Raw genomic sequence first — 17,152 nt, 5'->3', positions numbered from 1 at the left:
GGAAATGTTCCTGGGTGTTGATGCATGAAGTCGGTTGTGGCTGGTGCGTCATTCTCCCATTCCCTGCCCGAGGTCGGCTTGACATGCCTGCTGATTGCGAATCTATACAAGAGTCAACAGCGTACAAAGGTAGTTCACGATATCAATTGAACCTTTTCACGTCGTAGGGAGACAGTATGGACTCGGCTATAGACCTCTCCGATGCCTCCAAAGCTCTAGACCTAGCTAATATCCGCTTCCAACTCATGTATGTTATGTATTCCCCTCTATGCAATCTCTAGGGTCCAAGACAAGCTGACTGTGGGTAGTCGACTTGAAGACACAGTCGTTTTCCACTTCATCGAGCGAGTCCAATTCCCTCTTAATGGAACTATCTACAAACCTGGCGGCGTTCATATTCCAGACAGCGACTTGAGCCTCTTCGACTGGATGCTCCGCGAGCAGGAACGCTTGCAGTCTCTCGTCCGCCGTTATCAGTCGCCAGATGAATACCCGTTCTTCCCAGATGCCCTCCAGACTCCCATTTTGAAGCCTTTGAACTACCCAAAAATCCTCCACACGAATACCGTCAACGCGAACAAGAAGCTAAAGGAGAGCTATATCGAACACATTCTCCCTGCGGCCTGTGTGCAATTGGATAGAGCGGAAAGAGGAGAGGCCCAGGAGAACTACGGCTCTGCAGCTACTTGCGATGTTACATGTCTACAAGCTCTCTCCCGTCGCATCCACTTCGGGAAGTTCGTAGCAGAAGCAAAGTTCAAGAAGGAGACGGAGCGATTTGTGAAGCTTATAAGGGAAGAGGATAGGCAGGGTATTGATGAGGCTATCACAGATGCGAAGGTGGAGAAGAAGGTGTTGGAGAGGTTGCGTTTGAAGGCGAAGACGTACGGTACAAATCCGGACGGAGGTGTAGACAACACGGTCAAAATCAACGTAGACGCTGTGGTAGCAATGTACAAGGTAATGGGCACTTCTTCGAGTAAGAAGTAAACAAAGACTAAACATGAATCTAGGATTGGGTTATACCCTTGACGAAAGAGGTTGAAGTCGAATATCTCATGCAACGGCTGAAAGGCACGGAATGGGAGTAACGGCAGCTTCACGATTCTCACGACACTCATAAAGGCAAGAAACACGAGCAAAAGGAGTCCCCCGGTGTCTGCACCTCTCTTTGGCGATTGACCGTGCATTTCAATCGCAATCTTGGAGGCAAAGCTTAGGCCTGACAATATCTCTTGTCAATCATCTTGGGTCGCAACAAGCTGCGCATTTCCAAATGAGGAGAGCATTCTAGGAGTTTTCGGCAATCAGACGTGAAAACGAAATTCCAGAGTTTACATAGATCAAGTGCACTATATAGCTGTTTTGCGGTTCGGGAAATGGGCTTCCAAAGTGCACGACTAGTCCGTAGACGCCCCCGTAGGATGCACCTGAAACTCATAGATGTCTTCTGTTACAGACGTCGATTTCAAACAAATGTCGTCTTGGAAACCCTGAAACTCTCCTGCGTAGCGGTGAAACCGGCGTTTAGAGATTACCCGATCCGTCCCTTCCCCTATAAAGATCCCTGATGCCCTTTCCCCATCAACATCATTAATTCCATCCATCAGTAAAGTTCCAAGATGAACATAATAAACCAGGCCCTCGATCTCGCCAGTAATCCAAAACACGCACGATGGCTATCTCCTCTTCTCCTGGTGGTAGATGCTGTCCTTTGCGGTCTAATTATATGGAAGATTCCATGTTCGTAACCCATCACCAAATGCGTAGAACTGTGCAACTAATGAACCTGCAGATACCGAAATTGATTGGACTACATATATGCAGCATATCGAGCTCTATTTGAAAGGCGAGCGCGACTACAGAAAAATTGAAGGATCGACAGGTCCGCTGGTCTATCCCGCTGTTCATGTTTACATTTACCGCGCGCTCTATGCACTCACCAATCACGGGACCGACATCCAACTAGCACAGATCATCTTCGGATTGGTGTATCTAGTTACTTTGGCTGTGGTTATGGCATGCTACCGGATGGCTAAGGTTTGTAACTTTGATGTTCCTAAAGTTCAAGATGGAGCTGACAAGATGTAGGCGCCTCCATATATCTTCCCGCTGCTGATACTGTCAAAGAGACTGCATAGTATTTTCATTTTACGATGCTTCAACGATTGCTTCGCAGTTCTTGGTCTTTTTCTTGCCATCTTTGCCTACCAAAGGCGGTGGTGGTATGCTGGGTCGCTCCTCTATACCACAGCTTTGGGTGTGAAGATGACCGTTCTACTACCTCTTCCAGCTATCGGTATCGTTCTTCTACAGGCTCTGGGCACAACCCCAGCTGTTACGCAAGCATTTGTCATGTTCCAGGGCGCTGTATGTCGCTTCGCACTCTATCTTTTTGCACATTCTAACTTCTGTAGGTCGCTTACGGATACCCTTTCTTGCACTATCATACCCCCTCTTACCTTGCAAGAGCCTTTGAGTTCACGAGGCAGTTCATGTACAAATGGACGGTCAACTGGAAATTCGTCGACGAGGAAACGTTTCTGTCAAGACCATTCGCTTTGTCTCTACTCGCAGCGCACGCGGGTCTTTTAGCACTATTTGCCATCACACGCTGGACGAAACCTTCTCAACGACCCTTCAAGGAGTTTTTGTCTCTAATTTGGAACGAACCCATCGACCAGAACACCATCGGCAGGAGAGTCTCGCCCCGTTTCATCATGACCACTATTCTCACCGCAAACATTATCGGCATGCTGTGTGCAAGATCCCTCCACTATCAATTTTATGCCTATATCGCCTGGGTCACCCCGTTTCTTCTGTGGCGTGCTGGCCTGCACCCGATCCTTCAATATGCTCTCTGGGGTGCACAAGAGTGGGCGTGGAATGTGTACCCAAGCACTCCAGCGAGCTCAATGACTGTCGTGGGAGTTCTTGCGGTGACGGTTGCGGGGGCGTGGTGGGGTACGAGGAATGATTTCGAGGATATCATGACCAACGGTGGCACAAGGCCTCAGCATGAGCATGTCGAGTGATGATCCGGAAATGCAATACTGAAGGCAATTCAAACTTCTTCGTCCAATTTTTCCGGTGGTAGCTTGCCAACCGTCGAGTCATCTTCGTCGCTATCTTCGAGGTACGACGACTTTTTGGCGAATTCAGCTGGCCTGAAGCTGAACGTTAGATTTTGAGACGCATCTGAAAGAGGTTCACTTACCAGTACTTCTGCTTCCTCCATGCCCGCTCGTCCCTCACGACATTGATGATCTCCCCATCCAACTTGTTCTCCCGGTCGGCCAAGGCAGTCGTGTCAACCAGCACATATGATCCTCGCTTCATCCAGATGGTAGAGCGAAAGCGCGCAGGAAGCTCGACCAAGATGGCCTGACTCGTTGGAAGCGCTGCATTGTACAAGTTGTTGCCCGCAGCCTTGACGATTCGGGCAATGGACTCGCCCTCTGCCAGCGTGTCCGGCGGCGTCAGGGTCTCTTCAGCTGTCGCAAGCAGGTTCCTCTTTGGGCGGCCCATCTTTCACGATGTTCGATATTCAATAAGGGCACGGTGTTGAGTCTGCAATTTTTTGGTGGAGAAGACTGCAATCCGGCAAGTCTGCCGAGTCCCCGCATAAATTCCCGCCAATCACGGGGCGCACCCCACTGTATTCACTCTTCACATGGATTAGAGCGCGGAAGCATTGCCAAAGAGGGGACTCCGCGTTCGGCCTTTGTCTCCGTTTAGCGGACGGGGCAAATTTCCACGACAATCACGCTACTGGGTTGTATAAGAATCTAACCACAGGCCCTATCGCGGGTGTCATCGCGCAGCTTTTCAACGCACAACGAGCGTCATTTTGGTAAGAATTGGCCCACGTGCAGCCACTTGGGGGGCTGCTAGAAGACTCATATCTGGCGGCACTGCCTGTCGTCTTCCGCCCGTGGTTGAGGTCCTTCTTTATCAATTACTAAGCTCTCGTCACTCTGCTGGTGTCACCTCACTTTCAGTGCTATCATATAATCTCGTTTTCTTGACCATCTAAATTTGAATTTCTGTGATACGTCCCTGGGCTTTTTTTTCTCCAATTTTGCCATCATGTCGACAGGCGCCTTCGGCAGCTTCTTTGACATCCAATCTGCTCCCCCGCCTGCTGTCGTCCACAAGCAGATGCATGGTATTCCGGCTCCAACTGCAGTGGAGCTAGATGACTTCAATTGGGGAAACCGCTACAATGGTCCGAGGAGTGGCACGCAGACACCCTTTGGGGAGCCTGGGGAGCCGTCGACCCCAATGAGCCCCATCACCCCGAAGTCGCCTAACGAGCTGGAGATGAGCAGGCCACCGTCGCCAAAGCGTGATGAAGCAGCGTCCCTCGTGCAGACCTTTTGGAATCCGCCAATGAATAAGTGGAGGGTCTTGAGCTGCTGTTTGACGTACTTTGGCAATGGCATGAACGATAGCGGTATGTAATTATGGTGGAATTGAGTATGGGGTTTCCCCACGAACCACCTATCTTGACGAGGTTGATACCATCATACTAACAACAGCACAGCTCCTGGTGCTCTAATTCCGTACATGGAGACTGATTACCGCATCGGCTATGCCATCGTCTCCATGATTTTCGTCGGCAACGCACTGGGATTCATTGTCGCCGCCTTCTTCGCCAATTGGTTCCTCTATAAGCTTGGCCGTGCTAAGACGTTGATGTTGTCTGAGTTGTTCTTGATTGCCGCAAACGTTATCATAGTAACGACGCCTCCATTTCCCGTGGTGGTCATTTCGTAAGTTCTATGCCATCCAGTCCAAAATTGAAGCTGACAATTCGATAGATTCTTTCTCCTAGGCTACGGGGCGGCCATCAATCTTGCGCTGAACAACGTCTTCTGTGCAAACCTGCACCCGTCAAGCGTGATCCTCGGCGCAGCGCATGGGAGCTATGGTATTGGAGGTAGGTTTTCTGCGTTCCATTGATTTGAAGCAGAAGAGTTACTCACAGATATCTGTAGGCACCATAGCCCCCATCATCGCCACAACTCTCGTGACCCACGGCTCGGTCTGGTCTCGATTCTATTTTGTCGTCTTGGGCATCCGCGTCCTCTGCCTCGCCTTCGCCGCATTCTCCTTCTGGCACTACGAGGAAGAAGCTCCCGCCAGACTCCTAGCAGCCTTGGAACAGACCGCCAGCCGCCAGATTGCCGCCGAGGCCGGCGAGCTCACCAAGACGCAGCTCATGAAGCAAGCGCTAAAGAACCGCGTCACGATTGGGGGGGCAGTCTTCATCTTCGCGTACCAAGGCGCCGAAGTCTCCGTCTCCGGCTGGGTCATCTCGTTCTTGATCTCCTACCGCGGCGGCGATCCGGCACGAGTCGGTTACGTGACGTCCGGTTTCTGGGTACACCTCCTTCCCCCGAATCATGCGAATGTTCTCGACAAGCTAACCATACCAATTTAGGCGGGCATAACAGTCGGCCGCTTCGTCCTCACCCATGCTGCGCCCAAAATCGGTGAACGTCCGTTCGTCGTTGCCCTCACCCTCGGCTCCATCGCCTTCCAACTCCTCGTCTGGCTCGTCCCTAACGTCATCGGCGAGGCTGTCGCCGTCGGCATCCTTGGCCTCCTCATCGGCCCTATCTATCCATGCGGCCAAACCGTCTTTACGCGACTGTTGCCGCGCGATTTGCAGACAACAAGCGTTGCATTTATGAGTAGCGCGGGCAGCTCTGGAGGTGCCGTGGCACCGTTGGTGACGGGATTAGTGTCCCAGGCGGCCGGGACATTTGTGCTTAATCCGATTTGTATTGGGTTGTATGTCGTTATGATTATTTGTTGGATGTTGTTGCCGAAGGTGAGGAAGAGGACAGAGTAGAGGGTGATAGTCGGTACGGTGGCCTGGGAGTTGGACAGGGAATGACGCTAGAAGATGCCGACCTCTCCTATCTCGGGTTTAGGGTGTCTGGTCGAGAAAACGCGTTTGTGGTGTTTCTTGGCGCGTGGCGATCGACGGCTTACCTATCTCTTTCTATCCGGTCATTTTTGCAATCTGAAATGATTACATGGATAGATTTGAGGTAGGTTATGCATACTAATGGCGGCATACCTTATCACCACTTTGCAATGAAAGTCAAGATATCGTAAAAGAGTGTAACCGAAGCAGCTTACAAGTTGTAGTGAAGGTTACTATAGCGAAAGACACTCCACTTCGCTGACCCATTAGGCATCACCATTCAAGGGTCCACCAATCTTCTATTAGAAGTCAACATGTCCGAATGTAAGCAGAAAATCTGCCAGCGATAGGATCTACCTCTCAAAGCTCTCTATAAGCTGCAGCTGTACCAACGATATGCTACCGGGTTTTGGGAACTTCTGTATGGCAAGGCGTCCAGGCAGCATGAAATACCCCAAACGGAAAGGAAGGCCTTGGCGGAGTGAAAGAGTTGAGGAAAGTGTACAAATCTGACAGATTTCCCCAGCCGGAGTTTTGGGGACAGGTAAACGCACCCCCCCCCCCCTCTCATCCGATCTTCTGATTGGCTCGGAGGGTCCGAAAGCTTCCTCCGGGCATTCACCTTCACATGCATCTACACGTGCATCCTTTCTGATTCGTGTAGCCTTGAGCAGCCTACATAGCCTTGCCGATTTGTATAACCTCACGTATAGCCTTACGTACAAGATCACATATAAGCTCATGTACAAGCTCATGTACAAGCTCACGTACGGCTGTATATACGGCTAAAGGAATCAGAATAGATGCGCTGTAAAACGAAGAGGCTCTATGGCCATGCTGATTTGTGTAGCCTCGCGTATAGCCTCACGTATAGCCTTATGTACAAGCTCACGTACGGCTGTATATACAGCTGCACAAATTAGAAACGCTGCGCCGTAAAATGGAGAGGCTATATAGCTATGCCGACTCACGTAGCCGTACGTATAGCCTCATGTACGAGCTCATGTGCGGCCTCACGCATAGCATGACGTGTAGATGCACGTGAAGATAAATACCTGGAGGAAGCCCTCTTTCATTCTGATGCTGATGAGTCTACAGCGGTTTCTGGATGTATGGGCATCGCCTACGCGCGACAGGCTACAGCTCAACAGCAACCCACAGATTTCGATACCAGGGTGGGAAAGGAGTCTCGAAGAAGGAAATAGCCATCTAGAGGGTTTTCAAGTCACTGCTTCATCAGACATCAGCTCGGCTACTCGGAAACTACGTTCGCGATCGAGGCGACGCAGGGCTTCACTCCGCAGCTCACAAGTCCTCCATTCGGAGTAATAAAAGCACTCTTCGCCTCACGAAGCTATTCTCATGCTTGATCACCAACGAGCTGGTGAGTGCGCTTCTGTCGGAGCTCCGTCTTCTTTCTGATACCGATGAAACGTCTAGGCTCTTTACCTCTGCAGCGCCCTTGCTTTAGAGCATCCGCAAATTTCAAATTGTTGCCAACGTCTATAACACTGCGTGAACGTATTCGACTTTGCTGCAAGCGTGCACAACACAGAGCCGACTATGCCAGTCAATAGCTCTCCGGGCCGATGGCAGTAACCCGGAGGAAGCAATTGAGGAGGCGGAGCTGGGGTAAATATGACTTGATTTCTCATGGCTGATAGGCGAACAAGCTCTAGAAATCTCCAACATCCGCCCCCCTCTAACCTGATTGTTTCCATGCTCTAGGATCTTTCCGAGGCCGCCTTTCCCCCTCCGCCTTAGCTAATATCCTTGAGCTTGTGAACCGAGGCGACAAGGTCATGACGGCGAGAAACACGCATGATCCATCCAAGCCAAGTGCCTTAGGGGACAGGCTCATCTGATCAAGGTCAGCAATGTCTTCGTTACCACAATCTCGAACATCAGCCTCCCCAAAGACAGACGACTGTGGATGTCTGCCAATTAGCGATTGGAAAGCAAGGTCACTACCATGCCTTCACTTCAGTTTACCACAAGCTTCGGAGATGTGAGATCCATAGCGGTGAATGTTGAGTACTGGAGATAGTCCAGGTGTGCCGGCGGACTTGGTCATTGGGAGTCGATCACAATGGAGTGCATGGGATGACGAGTAAATATTCAAGGCGCCTGTGCTGGGTATGAGCAACGCCAATGGCGAGTGTGTAAGGGAGCTTCGGGGTGTATGTACAGCTGCTCTACGTTTGATGAGGAGGTGATTAAGGTAGAGTGTAGGGTGTACACAAGTCATAGTTTTTGAACGATCTGACGAGTATGTCACTCGACTGGTATTCAGATCTTTGCATTGGAGTCATTTATCCCATTTGAAGGTTTTGGAGATGAAATGGTGGTTGTAATGCTTAAAAAGCTGTTGGATATATGAAGTAGGAAACGAGCTCCGCCATCAACTGCAAACTCGTGAATCTGCCCGTCTCTCCCTAGCTATGCGATTCTCGCAACTCATCTGCCCTTCTATTTCCTCATATTGATGATTCGTATCAGGGTGATGGAGAGTAAGCGTCTTGACAACCTCCGTCAGCTGATGTGTTGTGATGAGCCTTGATATCGGGAAAGCCCTGGTCCGGCTGCTTGACGTTCCTCTCCATCCAGGCCTTGTAGACGAAGGGCAGCGCTACCACCACAATAGTCAGAGAGAGGAAACCCAACATAGCCTTCCAACCGGAAGCGAGAGCGTGGCGAAAGCCATATATCGCGAAGAAGAAGAAAACGTTACAAAGTAATTGCCTCGGGTGGAATACCGCACGACCGTAGAAATCCCCCTGCCACAGCTGGGACACGGCAACAAGAGCTACAAGCGCGATCCCGATGAAGAGATGGCCATAGAGCTCCAGTGTGGTGATACCTGGAACGTAGTCCGATGGTGATAGTTGCTGGATGATGACCAAGGTGACTTGAGCAAGCCAGAATATCTAGACCATACCCTCGTAGTATGCGTTATCGGAAAGCTCGCCCGCACTGACAAGAGATTCGTGGCTGTATATGGATATCATGACGCATTGAAGCATCCACATTTCTCGTTCGTCCTTGGATCGTTCAAAGCCTTGGTGTAGCCATACGACGAGGAGATAGCTGATGACGGCTGCCGCTGCGGCGAGCAATCATGCAGACCTACGCTTCAGCTCGGTGTACCGCCGGTCGCAGAGTCCCGCGGGGGTTCCGTGTGTTGGTTCCAAGGGAGGAGGTTGCGCTAGGAACTCGATGTAATAAAACCATGCGGCCCATTCGCGGCAGCGAAGTAATGTAGGGAATGGCATTTTTGAGATTTTTAGGGAGGGAAGTGCGCTGAGGCGGGGTCTTTGTACTTCCAAGGCTGATGGAATCTAGAGTAGTGGTTGTGGTCCTCTGAGGACGCTGTTGGTCCCGTTCCATGGGTGAGTAGCTAGTTCTGTTCAACGAGACCCTACTGGGAATTCCGTCCCGTCAGCTCTCCCTGTCTGAACCAAAATCTGGCTCTAGGAGGCGGGAGATATCTAGAGATCTTCCAGCTCACTTGAAGATATCTGATCTCATTTTCAGCATGTGAATTCAAAGATCGGACAGATTTTATACCCCAAAACAACCAACTGGGAAAAATCCGTCAGGTTTTCACCCAGTGCTCTCTACTATCACTACGTCAAGAGTTTCTAAGAATTGCCGGTTTGGTTAATTCACTCTGCATGGACGTTTTGCTACTGAAAAGTCCCTAAAACTCGGTAACGGATCGCGATTGGTTGTAGAGTAATACCTGCTTGCCGGGTGACTCAGTCAGTTAGTAATGCACAAGAAGTTTCGAAGGGTGGTCTAACTTGCTTCGACGATTTAGATTTCTTCTTGGATTTTCCAAGTCCATTGAAGCAACCAAGACAGCGAATACAGCGATAAAAGAGTGTACATAGCATGCTGTAGCGCGAAGACAACCGCAACGACCACCCGGACAACCATCATATACTGCACAGCACACATCACATCAAGGTAGCGATTAATATTAGCCAGAAATGTAAGTATAGCTCTATCGTCACAGCTGCAGTGCACTTACCTTTGTACATAGCTACCTCTATCCATATTACTAAGATCCGCACCAAGTCTTCCACCGCTCATCATTTTCCTGGTCACGAAAGCCCAAACATCGACTGTGGTTGGATCACACTCCGCTTGCACCGGACGAGTCCCACCGCCAGTATCTCCGGCCACAGGGATCTGCTCTACTATTACGACGCCCTGTTGCCACCGTCTCCCTACCTACGTTTTAGAAATCATCTCCGGACGAAATATTCTGGAGAGCTAGCGAATAGGCTTAGAAGTTATAGAGAGTCAGCGGACACGTTACTGGCTGGTGGGATGAACATGGGCCTCACGGGGGCACGGATGTCACCTTCGACTATGCCCAGGTGTTGTTTGAACGGTTAGCGTGTGCACTATGCATTAAGGTGATGACAGGGACAAGGCGGACTCGTGGGGACGGCACGTAGCCGACTAAAGTAGTTTTATCTTCATGTTTGATTATGGAGGATTTCTATGCTCTGTTATAGTGAAGCATGCGGAGGTATCTTTGAAGAAGCGGCATACTTCGAGTACGGGCAACGGCTTTACGACATCTATATATAACTATAAGTCTGACATCCCGTTGACCTCGAAAATTATGAAACTTAAAGCATCCTACTCCACTCGGTCCGATCCGGTCCAATCTTCAAGATACCACAAAATGCCGTCACGCCCTTCACCTTCGTGTCCGCATTCTGGCCCACTAGGCCCTTATCGCCATTACAGCACAGCAAGCTCCAAAATGTCCCTCCGCGGGGCACGGCGATACCCCGGATTTAGGAGCGTAAATGCCACCACGACGGCTCGTTTTTGTGCAGGACCACCACGGAACGGAACATGCTGGAAGGTGAGCTCATGGAGAGCAGCCAAGAGCTATGTAAGCCATACACCGGCGTTAATGGACAAAATCTGGAAAGGAGGGGTATATAAGGGACAGGGAGCGTCCGAGGTAACCGGTGTCTACATCATAGCTTCCTTTCTTCTTTCTTCAACATCACGCCACTCGTAACGCCATCTGCAATTGACTCTTTAAATTCTGCTATACTCGCTCTTATCTCGTCGGCTATACAATTGGGAAGTTTGTAGAGAACAAGGATACTTCAACATGTCTAGAAACCCATTCGGAGAACCCCTGCCGCCGCGCAGCTTGCTGGACTTCCACCGCGTGCTGTCCACCTCTGCGGGTGTGCGTGTCTCGCCGCTATGTCTTGGAGCCATGAACTTTGGAGATACCTGGTAAGTGATCCAAGCTAACCTCAGCATTCCCAACCCTCTATAGAGCATCTACTACCCTCTTCGAGATGTGCAACAGCTCATATCCAGTCAGGAAGGACATAATGGGCGAGTGCAACAAGGAGCAGACCTTCGAAATGCTCGACTACTTCTACAACAACGGCGGCAACTTTATCGACACGTACGTTGCTCTCCCCAACTCCCACCACCACATGAGTAAACCTCACTAAACACCCCCCCCAGCGCCAATAACTACCAAGGCGAAGAATCCGAGACTTGGATCGGCGAATGGATGGCCGCGCGCAAGAACCGCGACCAAATGGTCATCGCAACAAAGTTCACCACCTGCTTCGTCTCCAACCGCAACCCCAAGCCGGCCACCATGGTCAACTACGTCGGCAACAACACAAAGTCGCTGCACGTGTCCCTCGAAGCCAGCCTCAAGAAGCTGCAGACCACATACCTCGACATCATCTACCTGCATTGGTGGGACTTCACCACGGGCATCGAGGAGCTGATGCAGAGCCTCAACGCGCTCGTGCTGGCGGGCAAGGTGCTGTATCTGGGCGTTAGCGACACGCCGGCGTGGATTGTGAGCAAGGCAAATCAATGTAAGTGGCGCTGCCTCCTCTGAGCTAAGAATGGATACACGAGATGATACTGACAACCCGTCCTCGTAGACGCCCGAGACCACGGCTTCCGCACCTTCTCCGTGTACCAAGGCCGCTGGTCCGCCGCGGACCGCGACTTCGAGCGCGACATCATCCCCATGGCGCGCGCCGAGGGCATGGCCCTTGCCCCCTGGGGCGCGCTGGGCGGCGGGCAGTTCAAGACGGATGCGCAGCGCGAGGCCGCCGAGGGCCGCAAGGTCAGAAATGTCTCCGAGAAGCACATCGCCATCTCCAAGAAGCTGGAAGCCATCGCCGAGAAGAAGGGCACAATTATTACGTCGGTCGCGCTGGCGTACGTCATGCACAAGTACCCCTACGTGTTCCCCATCGTCGGCGGCCGCAAGGTCGAGCACCTGAAGGGGAATATCGAGGCGTTGGGGCTCGAGTTGACGGAGGAGGAAATTGATGATATTGATAGTGCGTGGCCGTTTGATGTGGGTTTCCCGATGACGATGCTGTTTGAGATGACGGGGAAGAAGTATAATACTCGCATGACGTCGGCGGATGTGGGATTGTCGAACTTTGCGGGGCATTACGATGCTGTGCCGCATGAATCGCATATTAAACCCAGGAAATTGTAGAGAGAGGATGTGGAATAGTAAGTGCCAGATATTGGGTCTCAGGAGGGGATGGCTACTAAACAAGGCTGAGATGTGTAGATTAAAGAACGTGTAATTGCACGCTTCAACTATGAAGATCACATGCGCACAATGAAGGAGTAGAAGAATTGTGAAATACAGAACCTAGTTCACTCGACCTAGGGGAAATGTTACACAACTAAGAGACAAAATGGGCTGGATGTGGAGAGTGTCCTTGGTATTACTAAGAAAAGACATCCATAATTTGAGTCATGTAATAACAGCCTACTTTCGAGTACAGGCCCCAAATCGGGATTCTAACAAGCTGCTCACTCCCCACTGAGGATGCGCTCGCCGTAGCATAGCCACATCTCAGGCTGGGGCATGAGCAGCTCAGTGCCTTGAACTGGAATGGAGAGTGCTTGTGTACACATCGGGGTGTCGTACTAGTTGTTATATGATCTATAAGCTAGATCAACCTTCATCCCGCCCTTCCATTGATATCCCGATTCCCTTAATCCAACAGCGGTAATGCTGGCAATGTCTCGAATCGATATCCGTAACCTGACTTGCTATGTTAATTGATGGTGACAGCTGCCAATCTCTACACCTCTTTTTGCTTCCAAATTTCGATCTCGTCGCCACTGATATTATCAGAGGGATAGAGCGGCAGGTGATCACATTAAACCTTGTATCTGGCAAAGATCTCGATGCCGTAGTCGTAACAGTCGTGAAAGTATAGTCGATCGAGAGGCCCACATTTTTGTGCCGTCCATATTTCCAATATCAAGCAGCCACACATCCCCCTCAGGTCTTCTTCTTCTTCTTCTTCTTCTTCTTCTTTTTCTTCTTTTTCTTCGACGGTCCCTCCTCTGCGCCCTCTCCATCCACCTTGACAGCCACCAATTGCCTGCCGAACCTCCTCACGGCCTCGGCCTCAAACCCCTCCTTCTCCAACCGAAACAAGACCATCGTTGCCCTCGCATCCTCCACACTCGAGTGCTCCCCCGCCTGAATCTTCAGCCCCAGCAACTGATCCACCAGCTTCCTCAGCGCGGGCGTCTTCCCCATCGCCAACTCCTTGAACTTCGGGTATCTTGACGTATCCCTGATATCCCGCTTCGGGTGTGGCATTATTAGCGCACTGAGATCGTTCTTCAGCGCATGGCCCACCAGTATCCGGTCCTCCAACAACGCTGCTACCTCTTTCTGCACGACATTGAACGGCCGCGCGTTTTCCAGCGCTAGGGGTGTTATACCGGACACGTGTGTGCGGTAGTCGGTGATTGGGACGACGGGCAGCACGTACGAGTCGTAGAGCTGGTGGCCGTGGTAGTTGACGAGGGATACGCGCGCGAGCTGCGAGTCCTGGTCCGGGGTGGGGCCTATGCCGACCATTTCGCAGTCGAGGGCGACATATTTCCCCGGCGTAGCTGTGGCGGAGAGACCCTCGTTAGGGATGTCGGGGTGGAGGGGGGAGGGCGTGAGGAGGGCGGCGGGGTTGGGTTGGTCTTTTCGAGGTATTATTGTAGAGGCACCGGGGAAATCGGAGTGGTAGCGGTCGTCCATTCTCCGTTTCTTAGGGGGTGGGAGACTGCTGCTGCTGTTGGTAGCATGGGCCTTGTGCTTCTGTACTGGTATTTGCTTCTGGACGCCGTTCTGCTGCTCGGATGAGCTCTTGCGCTTCAGCGGATTGGCGGGTTTCGACTGTGACGCGGGCGAGGCTTTCGGGAGAGTCTGCTGAAGCCTCTTCCAGTTGCTGGAGAGGTTTGAGAGGTCCATTGGACGGCTTTCATGCTGGCGGCATGGCGGTGTAGAAAGCGTAGCAATCATCAAACGGGCGGGCAGTGATGCTCTTCAGTGAATTTATTTCTTTCGATGCAGAGGCTCGTAATTGGCTTAGCGCAGAGGTCCGTGCGCTAAGATCACGTGAAGCATGAGAGACAAGGCCGCCTCTCACGGTCGCAAACCAAGAACGACGACGACGACGACTCCATCCCACAACGCGACTTGTTCATCTCCAAATTTTGACAGCGTGCTGGCCTCATCATGGCGCCCCGGGAGTCATCACACGAGCCCACGAGCACCCCGGACCCGGTCGAGAAAGGCTTTGCGACTTTGGCCACCTTAAGGTATGCATCGATGCGACACCGATTCACGACAGCAAAACTGACTGAGGGGTGTTGTAGGATCGGGGTGAAGGCGTTTGTTGAGAAGGTATGCAGTTTTGTTTTTGAGACGCGCCGCATGAACGTCGTCGCGACGATCATCTTCCCCCATCAAATATGCTCTGATCCTTTATATTGTCATGATCCTTGTTTTCTATTTGTCTTTCTTAGCAATGCGCGTGCACGTCTGATTTCTATCTATCAAGTCTTCACTTCATCTTCACGAGTCGTCTATCCACAGCTCCTGACTCCTCCTAGGATGGCGAGAAACGCAAGGCAGAAATCCTATTGCTACGAACCCGACGTGGCAAACCAACCTTCTACGTCCACTATGAAGAATTCAACAAGCGTCTCGACGAATGGGTTCCCGCCGAGCGCATAGATCTCACGCGGGAGGTCGAGTGGCCTGCCCCAGAGAAGCCCGACAAGAAGAAGGCCAACAGCGCCGCCCCCAAGACCCAACCTCCCAAGGCAGACAACTCCAAAGCTCCCAAGAACCTCAAGCGTGCGCGCTCAAAGCTAGACCGCGAAGTCTCCTCAACCCCTGAAGCCACCTCTGTCAACCTACCCGGCAAAGCGCATCGGCCCACTAAAGCCAGCGGCAAAGAGAACAGGGACCACATTGCCATCATCTCAACCGAAGTTGCAGATGGCAGCACGCCTAAGCCAGAGGACGAGGAAATGGACCTCGTCGACGTGGCCGACGCCGCCGCAGCCGCCAAAGCCGTCCCCTCCGAGATCTACTCGCGCGAGGACGAAATCGAGAAACTGCGTACCGGCGGCTCCATGACGCAGAACCAGACAGAAATATCTCGTGTACGTAATCTCGACAAGATCCAGATGGGCAAATTCGAGGTCGAGCCGTGGTACTTCTCGCCCTATCCCGTCGACTTCACGGATGCCGACATGGTCTACATCTGCGAGTTCTGCCTGTGCTACTTCGGCGACGAGGTACAGTTCGTACGGCACAGGTCGAAGTGCACGCTACTGCATCCACCGGGTAACGAGATCTACCGCGACGACTATGTCTCGTGTTTTGAGATTGATGGCCGCCGCCAGCGAACCTGGTGCCGTAATCTCTGCCTCCTTTCTAAGCTCTTCCTAGACCACAAGACGCTGTACTACGACGTCGACCCTTTTCTCTTCTATTGCATGTGCACGCGCGACGAGCATGGCTGTCACCTGGTCGGCTATTTCTCGAAGGAAAAGGAGAGTGCTGAGGGCTACAACGTCGCTTGTATCCTGACGCTACCCCAATATCAGCGCAAAGGCTTCGGCAAGCTCCTTATTGCCTTCTCATACGAGCTATCGAAGCGCGAGGGCAAGCTAGGCAGCCCAGAGAAGCCGCTTTCCGATCTCGGGTTGCTGGGCTATCGAGCGTACTGGCAGGAGACGATAGTAGATCTGCTGATTGATGGAAGGGCGGAGGCGAATGTAGAGGATTTGGGGGCAACCGCGGCGATGACGACGAATGATGTGTTGCACACGTTGCAGAATTTGAATATGTTGCGGTATCATGTAAGTCCAGACTCCTTTTCACCTTGCTGCCGGGAAGTATGGTTGCTAATGCAGAGGCAGAAAAACCAGCACGTAATCGTCCTCACCGATGCAGTCATCGAGCAGCGCGATCGGCAGAAGGCAAAGGAGAAGCTGAAGGGCAAGCGCAGTATTGACCCTGAGAAGTTGCAGTGGAAACCGCCCGTCTTTTCAGCGGCGTCGAGGACGTGGAATTGGTAAATGGATATCCAAATCTCTCTTTTGTCAGCGGTGCTTTGATCAGATTTAGCGTGGCGCTGTTGGATCATTTGGTTATGAGTGGATGGGATGGGCAAGGTGTACTATATCAGAAGCATTAAGCTAATTCGAGCCGTTTAGATGAGATGCGAAAATGGGATTGCGTGGGTTTAGAGGCTTCTTTCATGCGTGCATGTTAAGAGTAGACAAATTCTCCCTACGAAGGTAATCCCCCGTATTGTTTGGGTACTTCTTAGGACATTGCAAGGTCATTATTTTGGTAATGTTGTTCGCTCGTCGCTCCAAGCGCTATAATTCGGCAACTGTAATGGGTCTCTGAATCTATTATTTTAACATGCGTGAAACCTGGAAAATAAGAAATAAAAAGAACAGCTAAGGAGCAAAACACCACCCTCTTTCGAGGGTGTAGCCACCCCGGAGGGGTTTCTCTATGTCTGCCCGCCCGCGGTATTCTTCATTCCGTCATCTTTACCGGCCACTCTCAGCCTCACGCACCAACTGCATACGTCTCTTTACCAGGCTTCCAAGCCTCTCTACTAACCAGGCCGCCCGAAGTCAACTCGACTTTTTAACACAAGGGCCGAATCGAGAATCGAACTCAAGACCCAGGTGAGGTTGTCGACGGTAGTGAAACGCTACCTCGGGAGGTATAATGCCTACGATCCGGCCGCGGGCTTACACACGATGTGGCCGACCAACTGAGCTGCTGGGCAATTAGTAGATGAGGGGCTCGGATTTTACTTAAAGTATATAGATTGAGTGAGGACGACG

General features: G+C 51.5%; 9 protein-coding genes across 9 annotated transcripts; 6 read left to right on the top strand and 3 right to left on the bottom strand.

Moving 5' to 3' along the window:
* The first annotated feature begins 95 nt into the window (after nucleotides 1-95).
* On the top strand, nucleotides 96-1,557 carry BDZ99DRAFT_445497 (chorismate mutase). Its single transcript, XM_033717932.1, has 3 exons — nucleotides 96-247; nucleotides 309-960; nucleotides 1,014-1,557. The coding sequence occupies exons 1-3, from the start codon at nucleotides 177-179 to the stop codon at nucleotides 1,089-1,091; spliced, it is 801 nt and encodes a 266-aa protein (XP_033575197.1). The 5' UTR covers nucleotides 96-176; the 3' UTR covers nucleotides 1,092-1,557.
* A 48-nt stretch (nucleotides 1,558-1,605) lies between these two features.
* Nucleotides 1,606-3,124, top strand: BDZ99DRAFT_49656 (Lethal(2)neighbour of Tid protein). The gene is made up of 4 exons (XM_033723449.1): nucleotides 1,606-1,743; nucleotides 1,796-2,040; nucleotides 2,092-2,370; nucleotides 2,418-3,124. Exons 1-4 carry the CDS (start codon nucleotides 1,623-1,625, stop codon nucleotides 3,033-3,035), a joined length of 1,263 nt encoding a protein of 420 aa, XP_033575196.1. The 5' UTR covers nucleotides 1,606-1,622; the 3' UTR covers nucleotides 3,036-3,124.
* BDZ99DRAFT_521798 (nucleic acid-binding protein) lies at nucleotides 3,065-3,528 on the bottom strand (the record flags this gene model as incomplete). The annotated part of the gene is made up of 2 exons (XM_033725660.1): nucleotides 3,065-3,167; nucleotides 3,218-3,528. 2 exons carry the CDS (start codon nucleotides 3,526-3,528, stop codon nucleotides 3,065-3,067), a joined length of 414 nt encoding a protein of 137 aa, XP_033575195.1.
* Nucleotides 3,529-4,161: 633 nt separating this feature from the next.
* BDZ99DRAFT_390568 (MFS general substrate transporter) lies at nucleotides 4,162-5,860 on the top strand (the record flags this gene model as incomplete). Its single annotated transcript, XM_033715689.1, has 5 exons — nucleotides 4,162-4,456; nucleotides 4,547-4,775; nucleotides 4,824-4,942; nucleotides 5,001-5,386; nucleotides 5,447-5,860. 5 exons carry the CDS (start codon nucleotides 4,162-4,164, stop codon nucleotides 5,858-5,860), a joined length of 1,443 nt encoding a protein of 480 aa, XP_033575194.1.
* Nucleotides 5,861-6,833: 973 nt separating this feature from the next.
* On the top strand, nucleotides 6,834-7,325 carry BDZ99DRAFT_49704 (uncharacterized protein). The gene has a single exon (XM_033723482.1). It carries the CDS (start codon nucleotides 6,974-6,976, stop codon nucleotides 7,265-7,267), a length of 294 nt encoding a protein of 97 aa, XP_033575193.1. The 5' UTR covers nucleotides 6,834-6,973; the 3' UTR covers nucleotides 7,268-7,325.
* BDZ99DRAFT_49703 (uncharacterized protein) lies at nucleotides 7,326-7,787 on the bottom strand. The gene has a single exon (XM_033723480.1). The coding sequence runs from the start codon at nucleotides 7,657-7,659 to the stop codon at nucleotides 7,384-7,386; it is 276 nt and encodes a 91-aa protein (XP_033575192.1). The 5' UTR covers nucleotides 7,660-7,787; the 3' UTR covers nucleotides 7,326-7,383.
* Nucleotides 7,788-10,685: 2,898 nt separating this feature from the next.
* BDZ99DRAFT_464121 (aryl-alcohol dehydrogenase-like protein) lies at nucleotides 10,686-12,478 on the top strand. Its single transcript, XM_033720236.1, has 4 exons — nucleotides 10,686-11,212; nucleotides 11,304-11,390; nucleotides 11,453-11,820; nucleotides 11,890-12,478. Exons 1-4 carry the CDS (start codon nucleotides 11,082-11,084, stop codon nucleotides 12,459-12,461), a joined length of 1,158 nt encoding a protein of 385 aa, XP_033575191.1. The 5' UTR covers nucleotides 10,686-11,081; the 3' UTR covers nucleotides 12,462-12,478.
* Nucleotides 12,479-13,265: 787 nt separating this feature from the next.
* BDZ99DRAFT_390125 (uncharacterized protein) lies at nucleotides 13,266-14,240 on the bottom strand (the record flags this gene model as incomplete). Its single annotated transcript, XM_033715671.1, has 1 exon — nucleotides 13,266-14,240. One exon carries the CDS (start codon nucleotides 14,238-14,240, stop codon nucleotides 13,266-13,268), a length of 975 nt encoding a protein of 324 aa, XP_033575190.1.
* A 267-nt stretch (nucleotides 14,241-14,507) lies between these two features.
* On the top strand, nucleotides 14,508-16,363 carry BDZ99DRAFT_488994 (histone acetyltransferase ESA1; the record flags this gene model as incomplete). The annotated part of the gene is made up of 4 exons (XM_033722951.1): nucleotides 14,508-14,590; nucleotides 14,648-14,675; nucleotides 14,885-16,144; nucleotides 16,205-16,363. The coding sequence occupies 4 exons, from the start codon at nucleotides 14,508-14,510 to the stop codon at nucleotides 16,361-16,363; spliced, it is 1,530 nt and encodes a 509-aa protein (XP_033575189.1).
* Between the last annotated feature and the right edge of the window lie 789 nt (nucleotides 16,364-17,152).

Source organism: Mytilinidion resinicola (genome assembly GCF_010093595.1).
Source record: "Mytilinidion resinicola strain CBS 304.34 unplaced genomic scaffold BDZ99scaffold_12, whole genome shotgun sequence".
Taxonomy (NCBI): Eukaryota; Fungi; Ascomycota; class Dothideomycetes; order Mytilinidiales; family Mytilinidiaceae; genus Mytilinidion; species Mytilinidion resinicola.
This window is presented reverse-complemented; position numbering and strand designations above follow the sequence as displayed.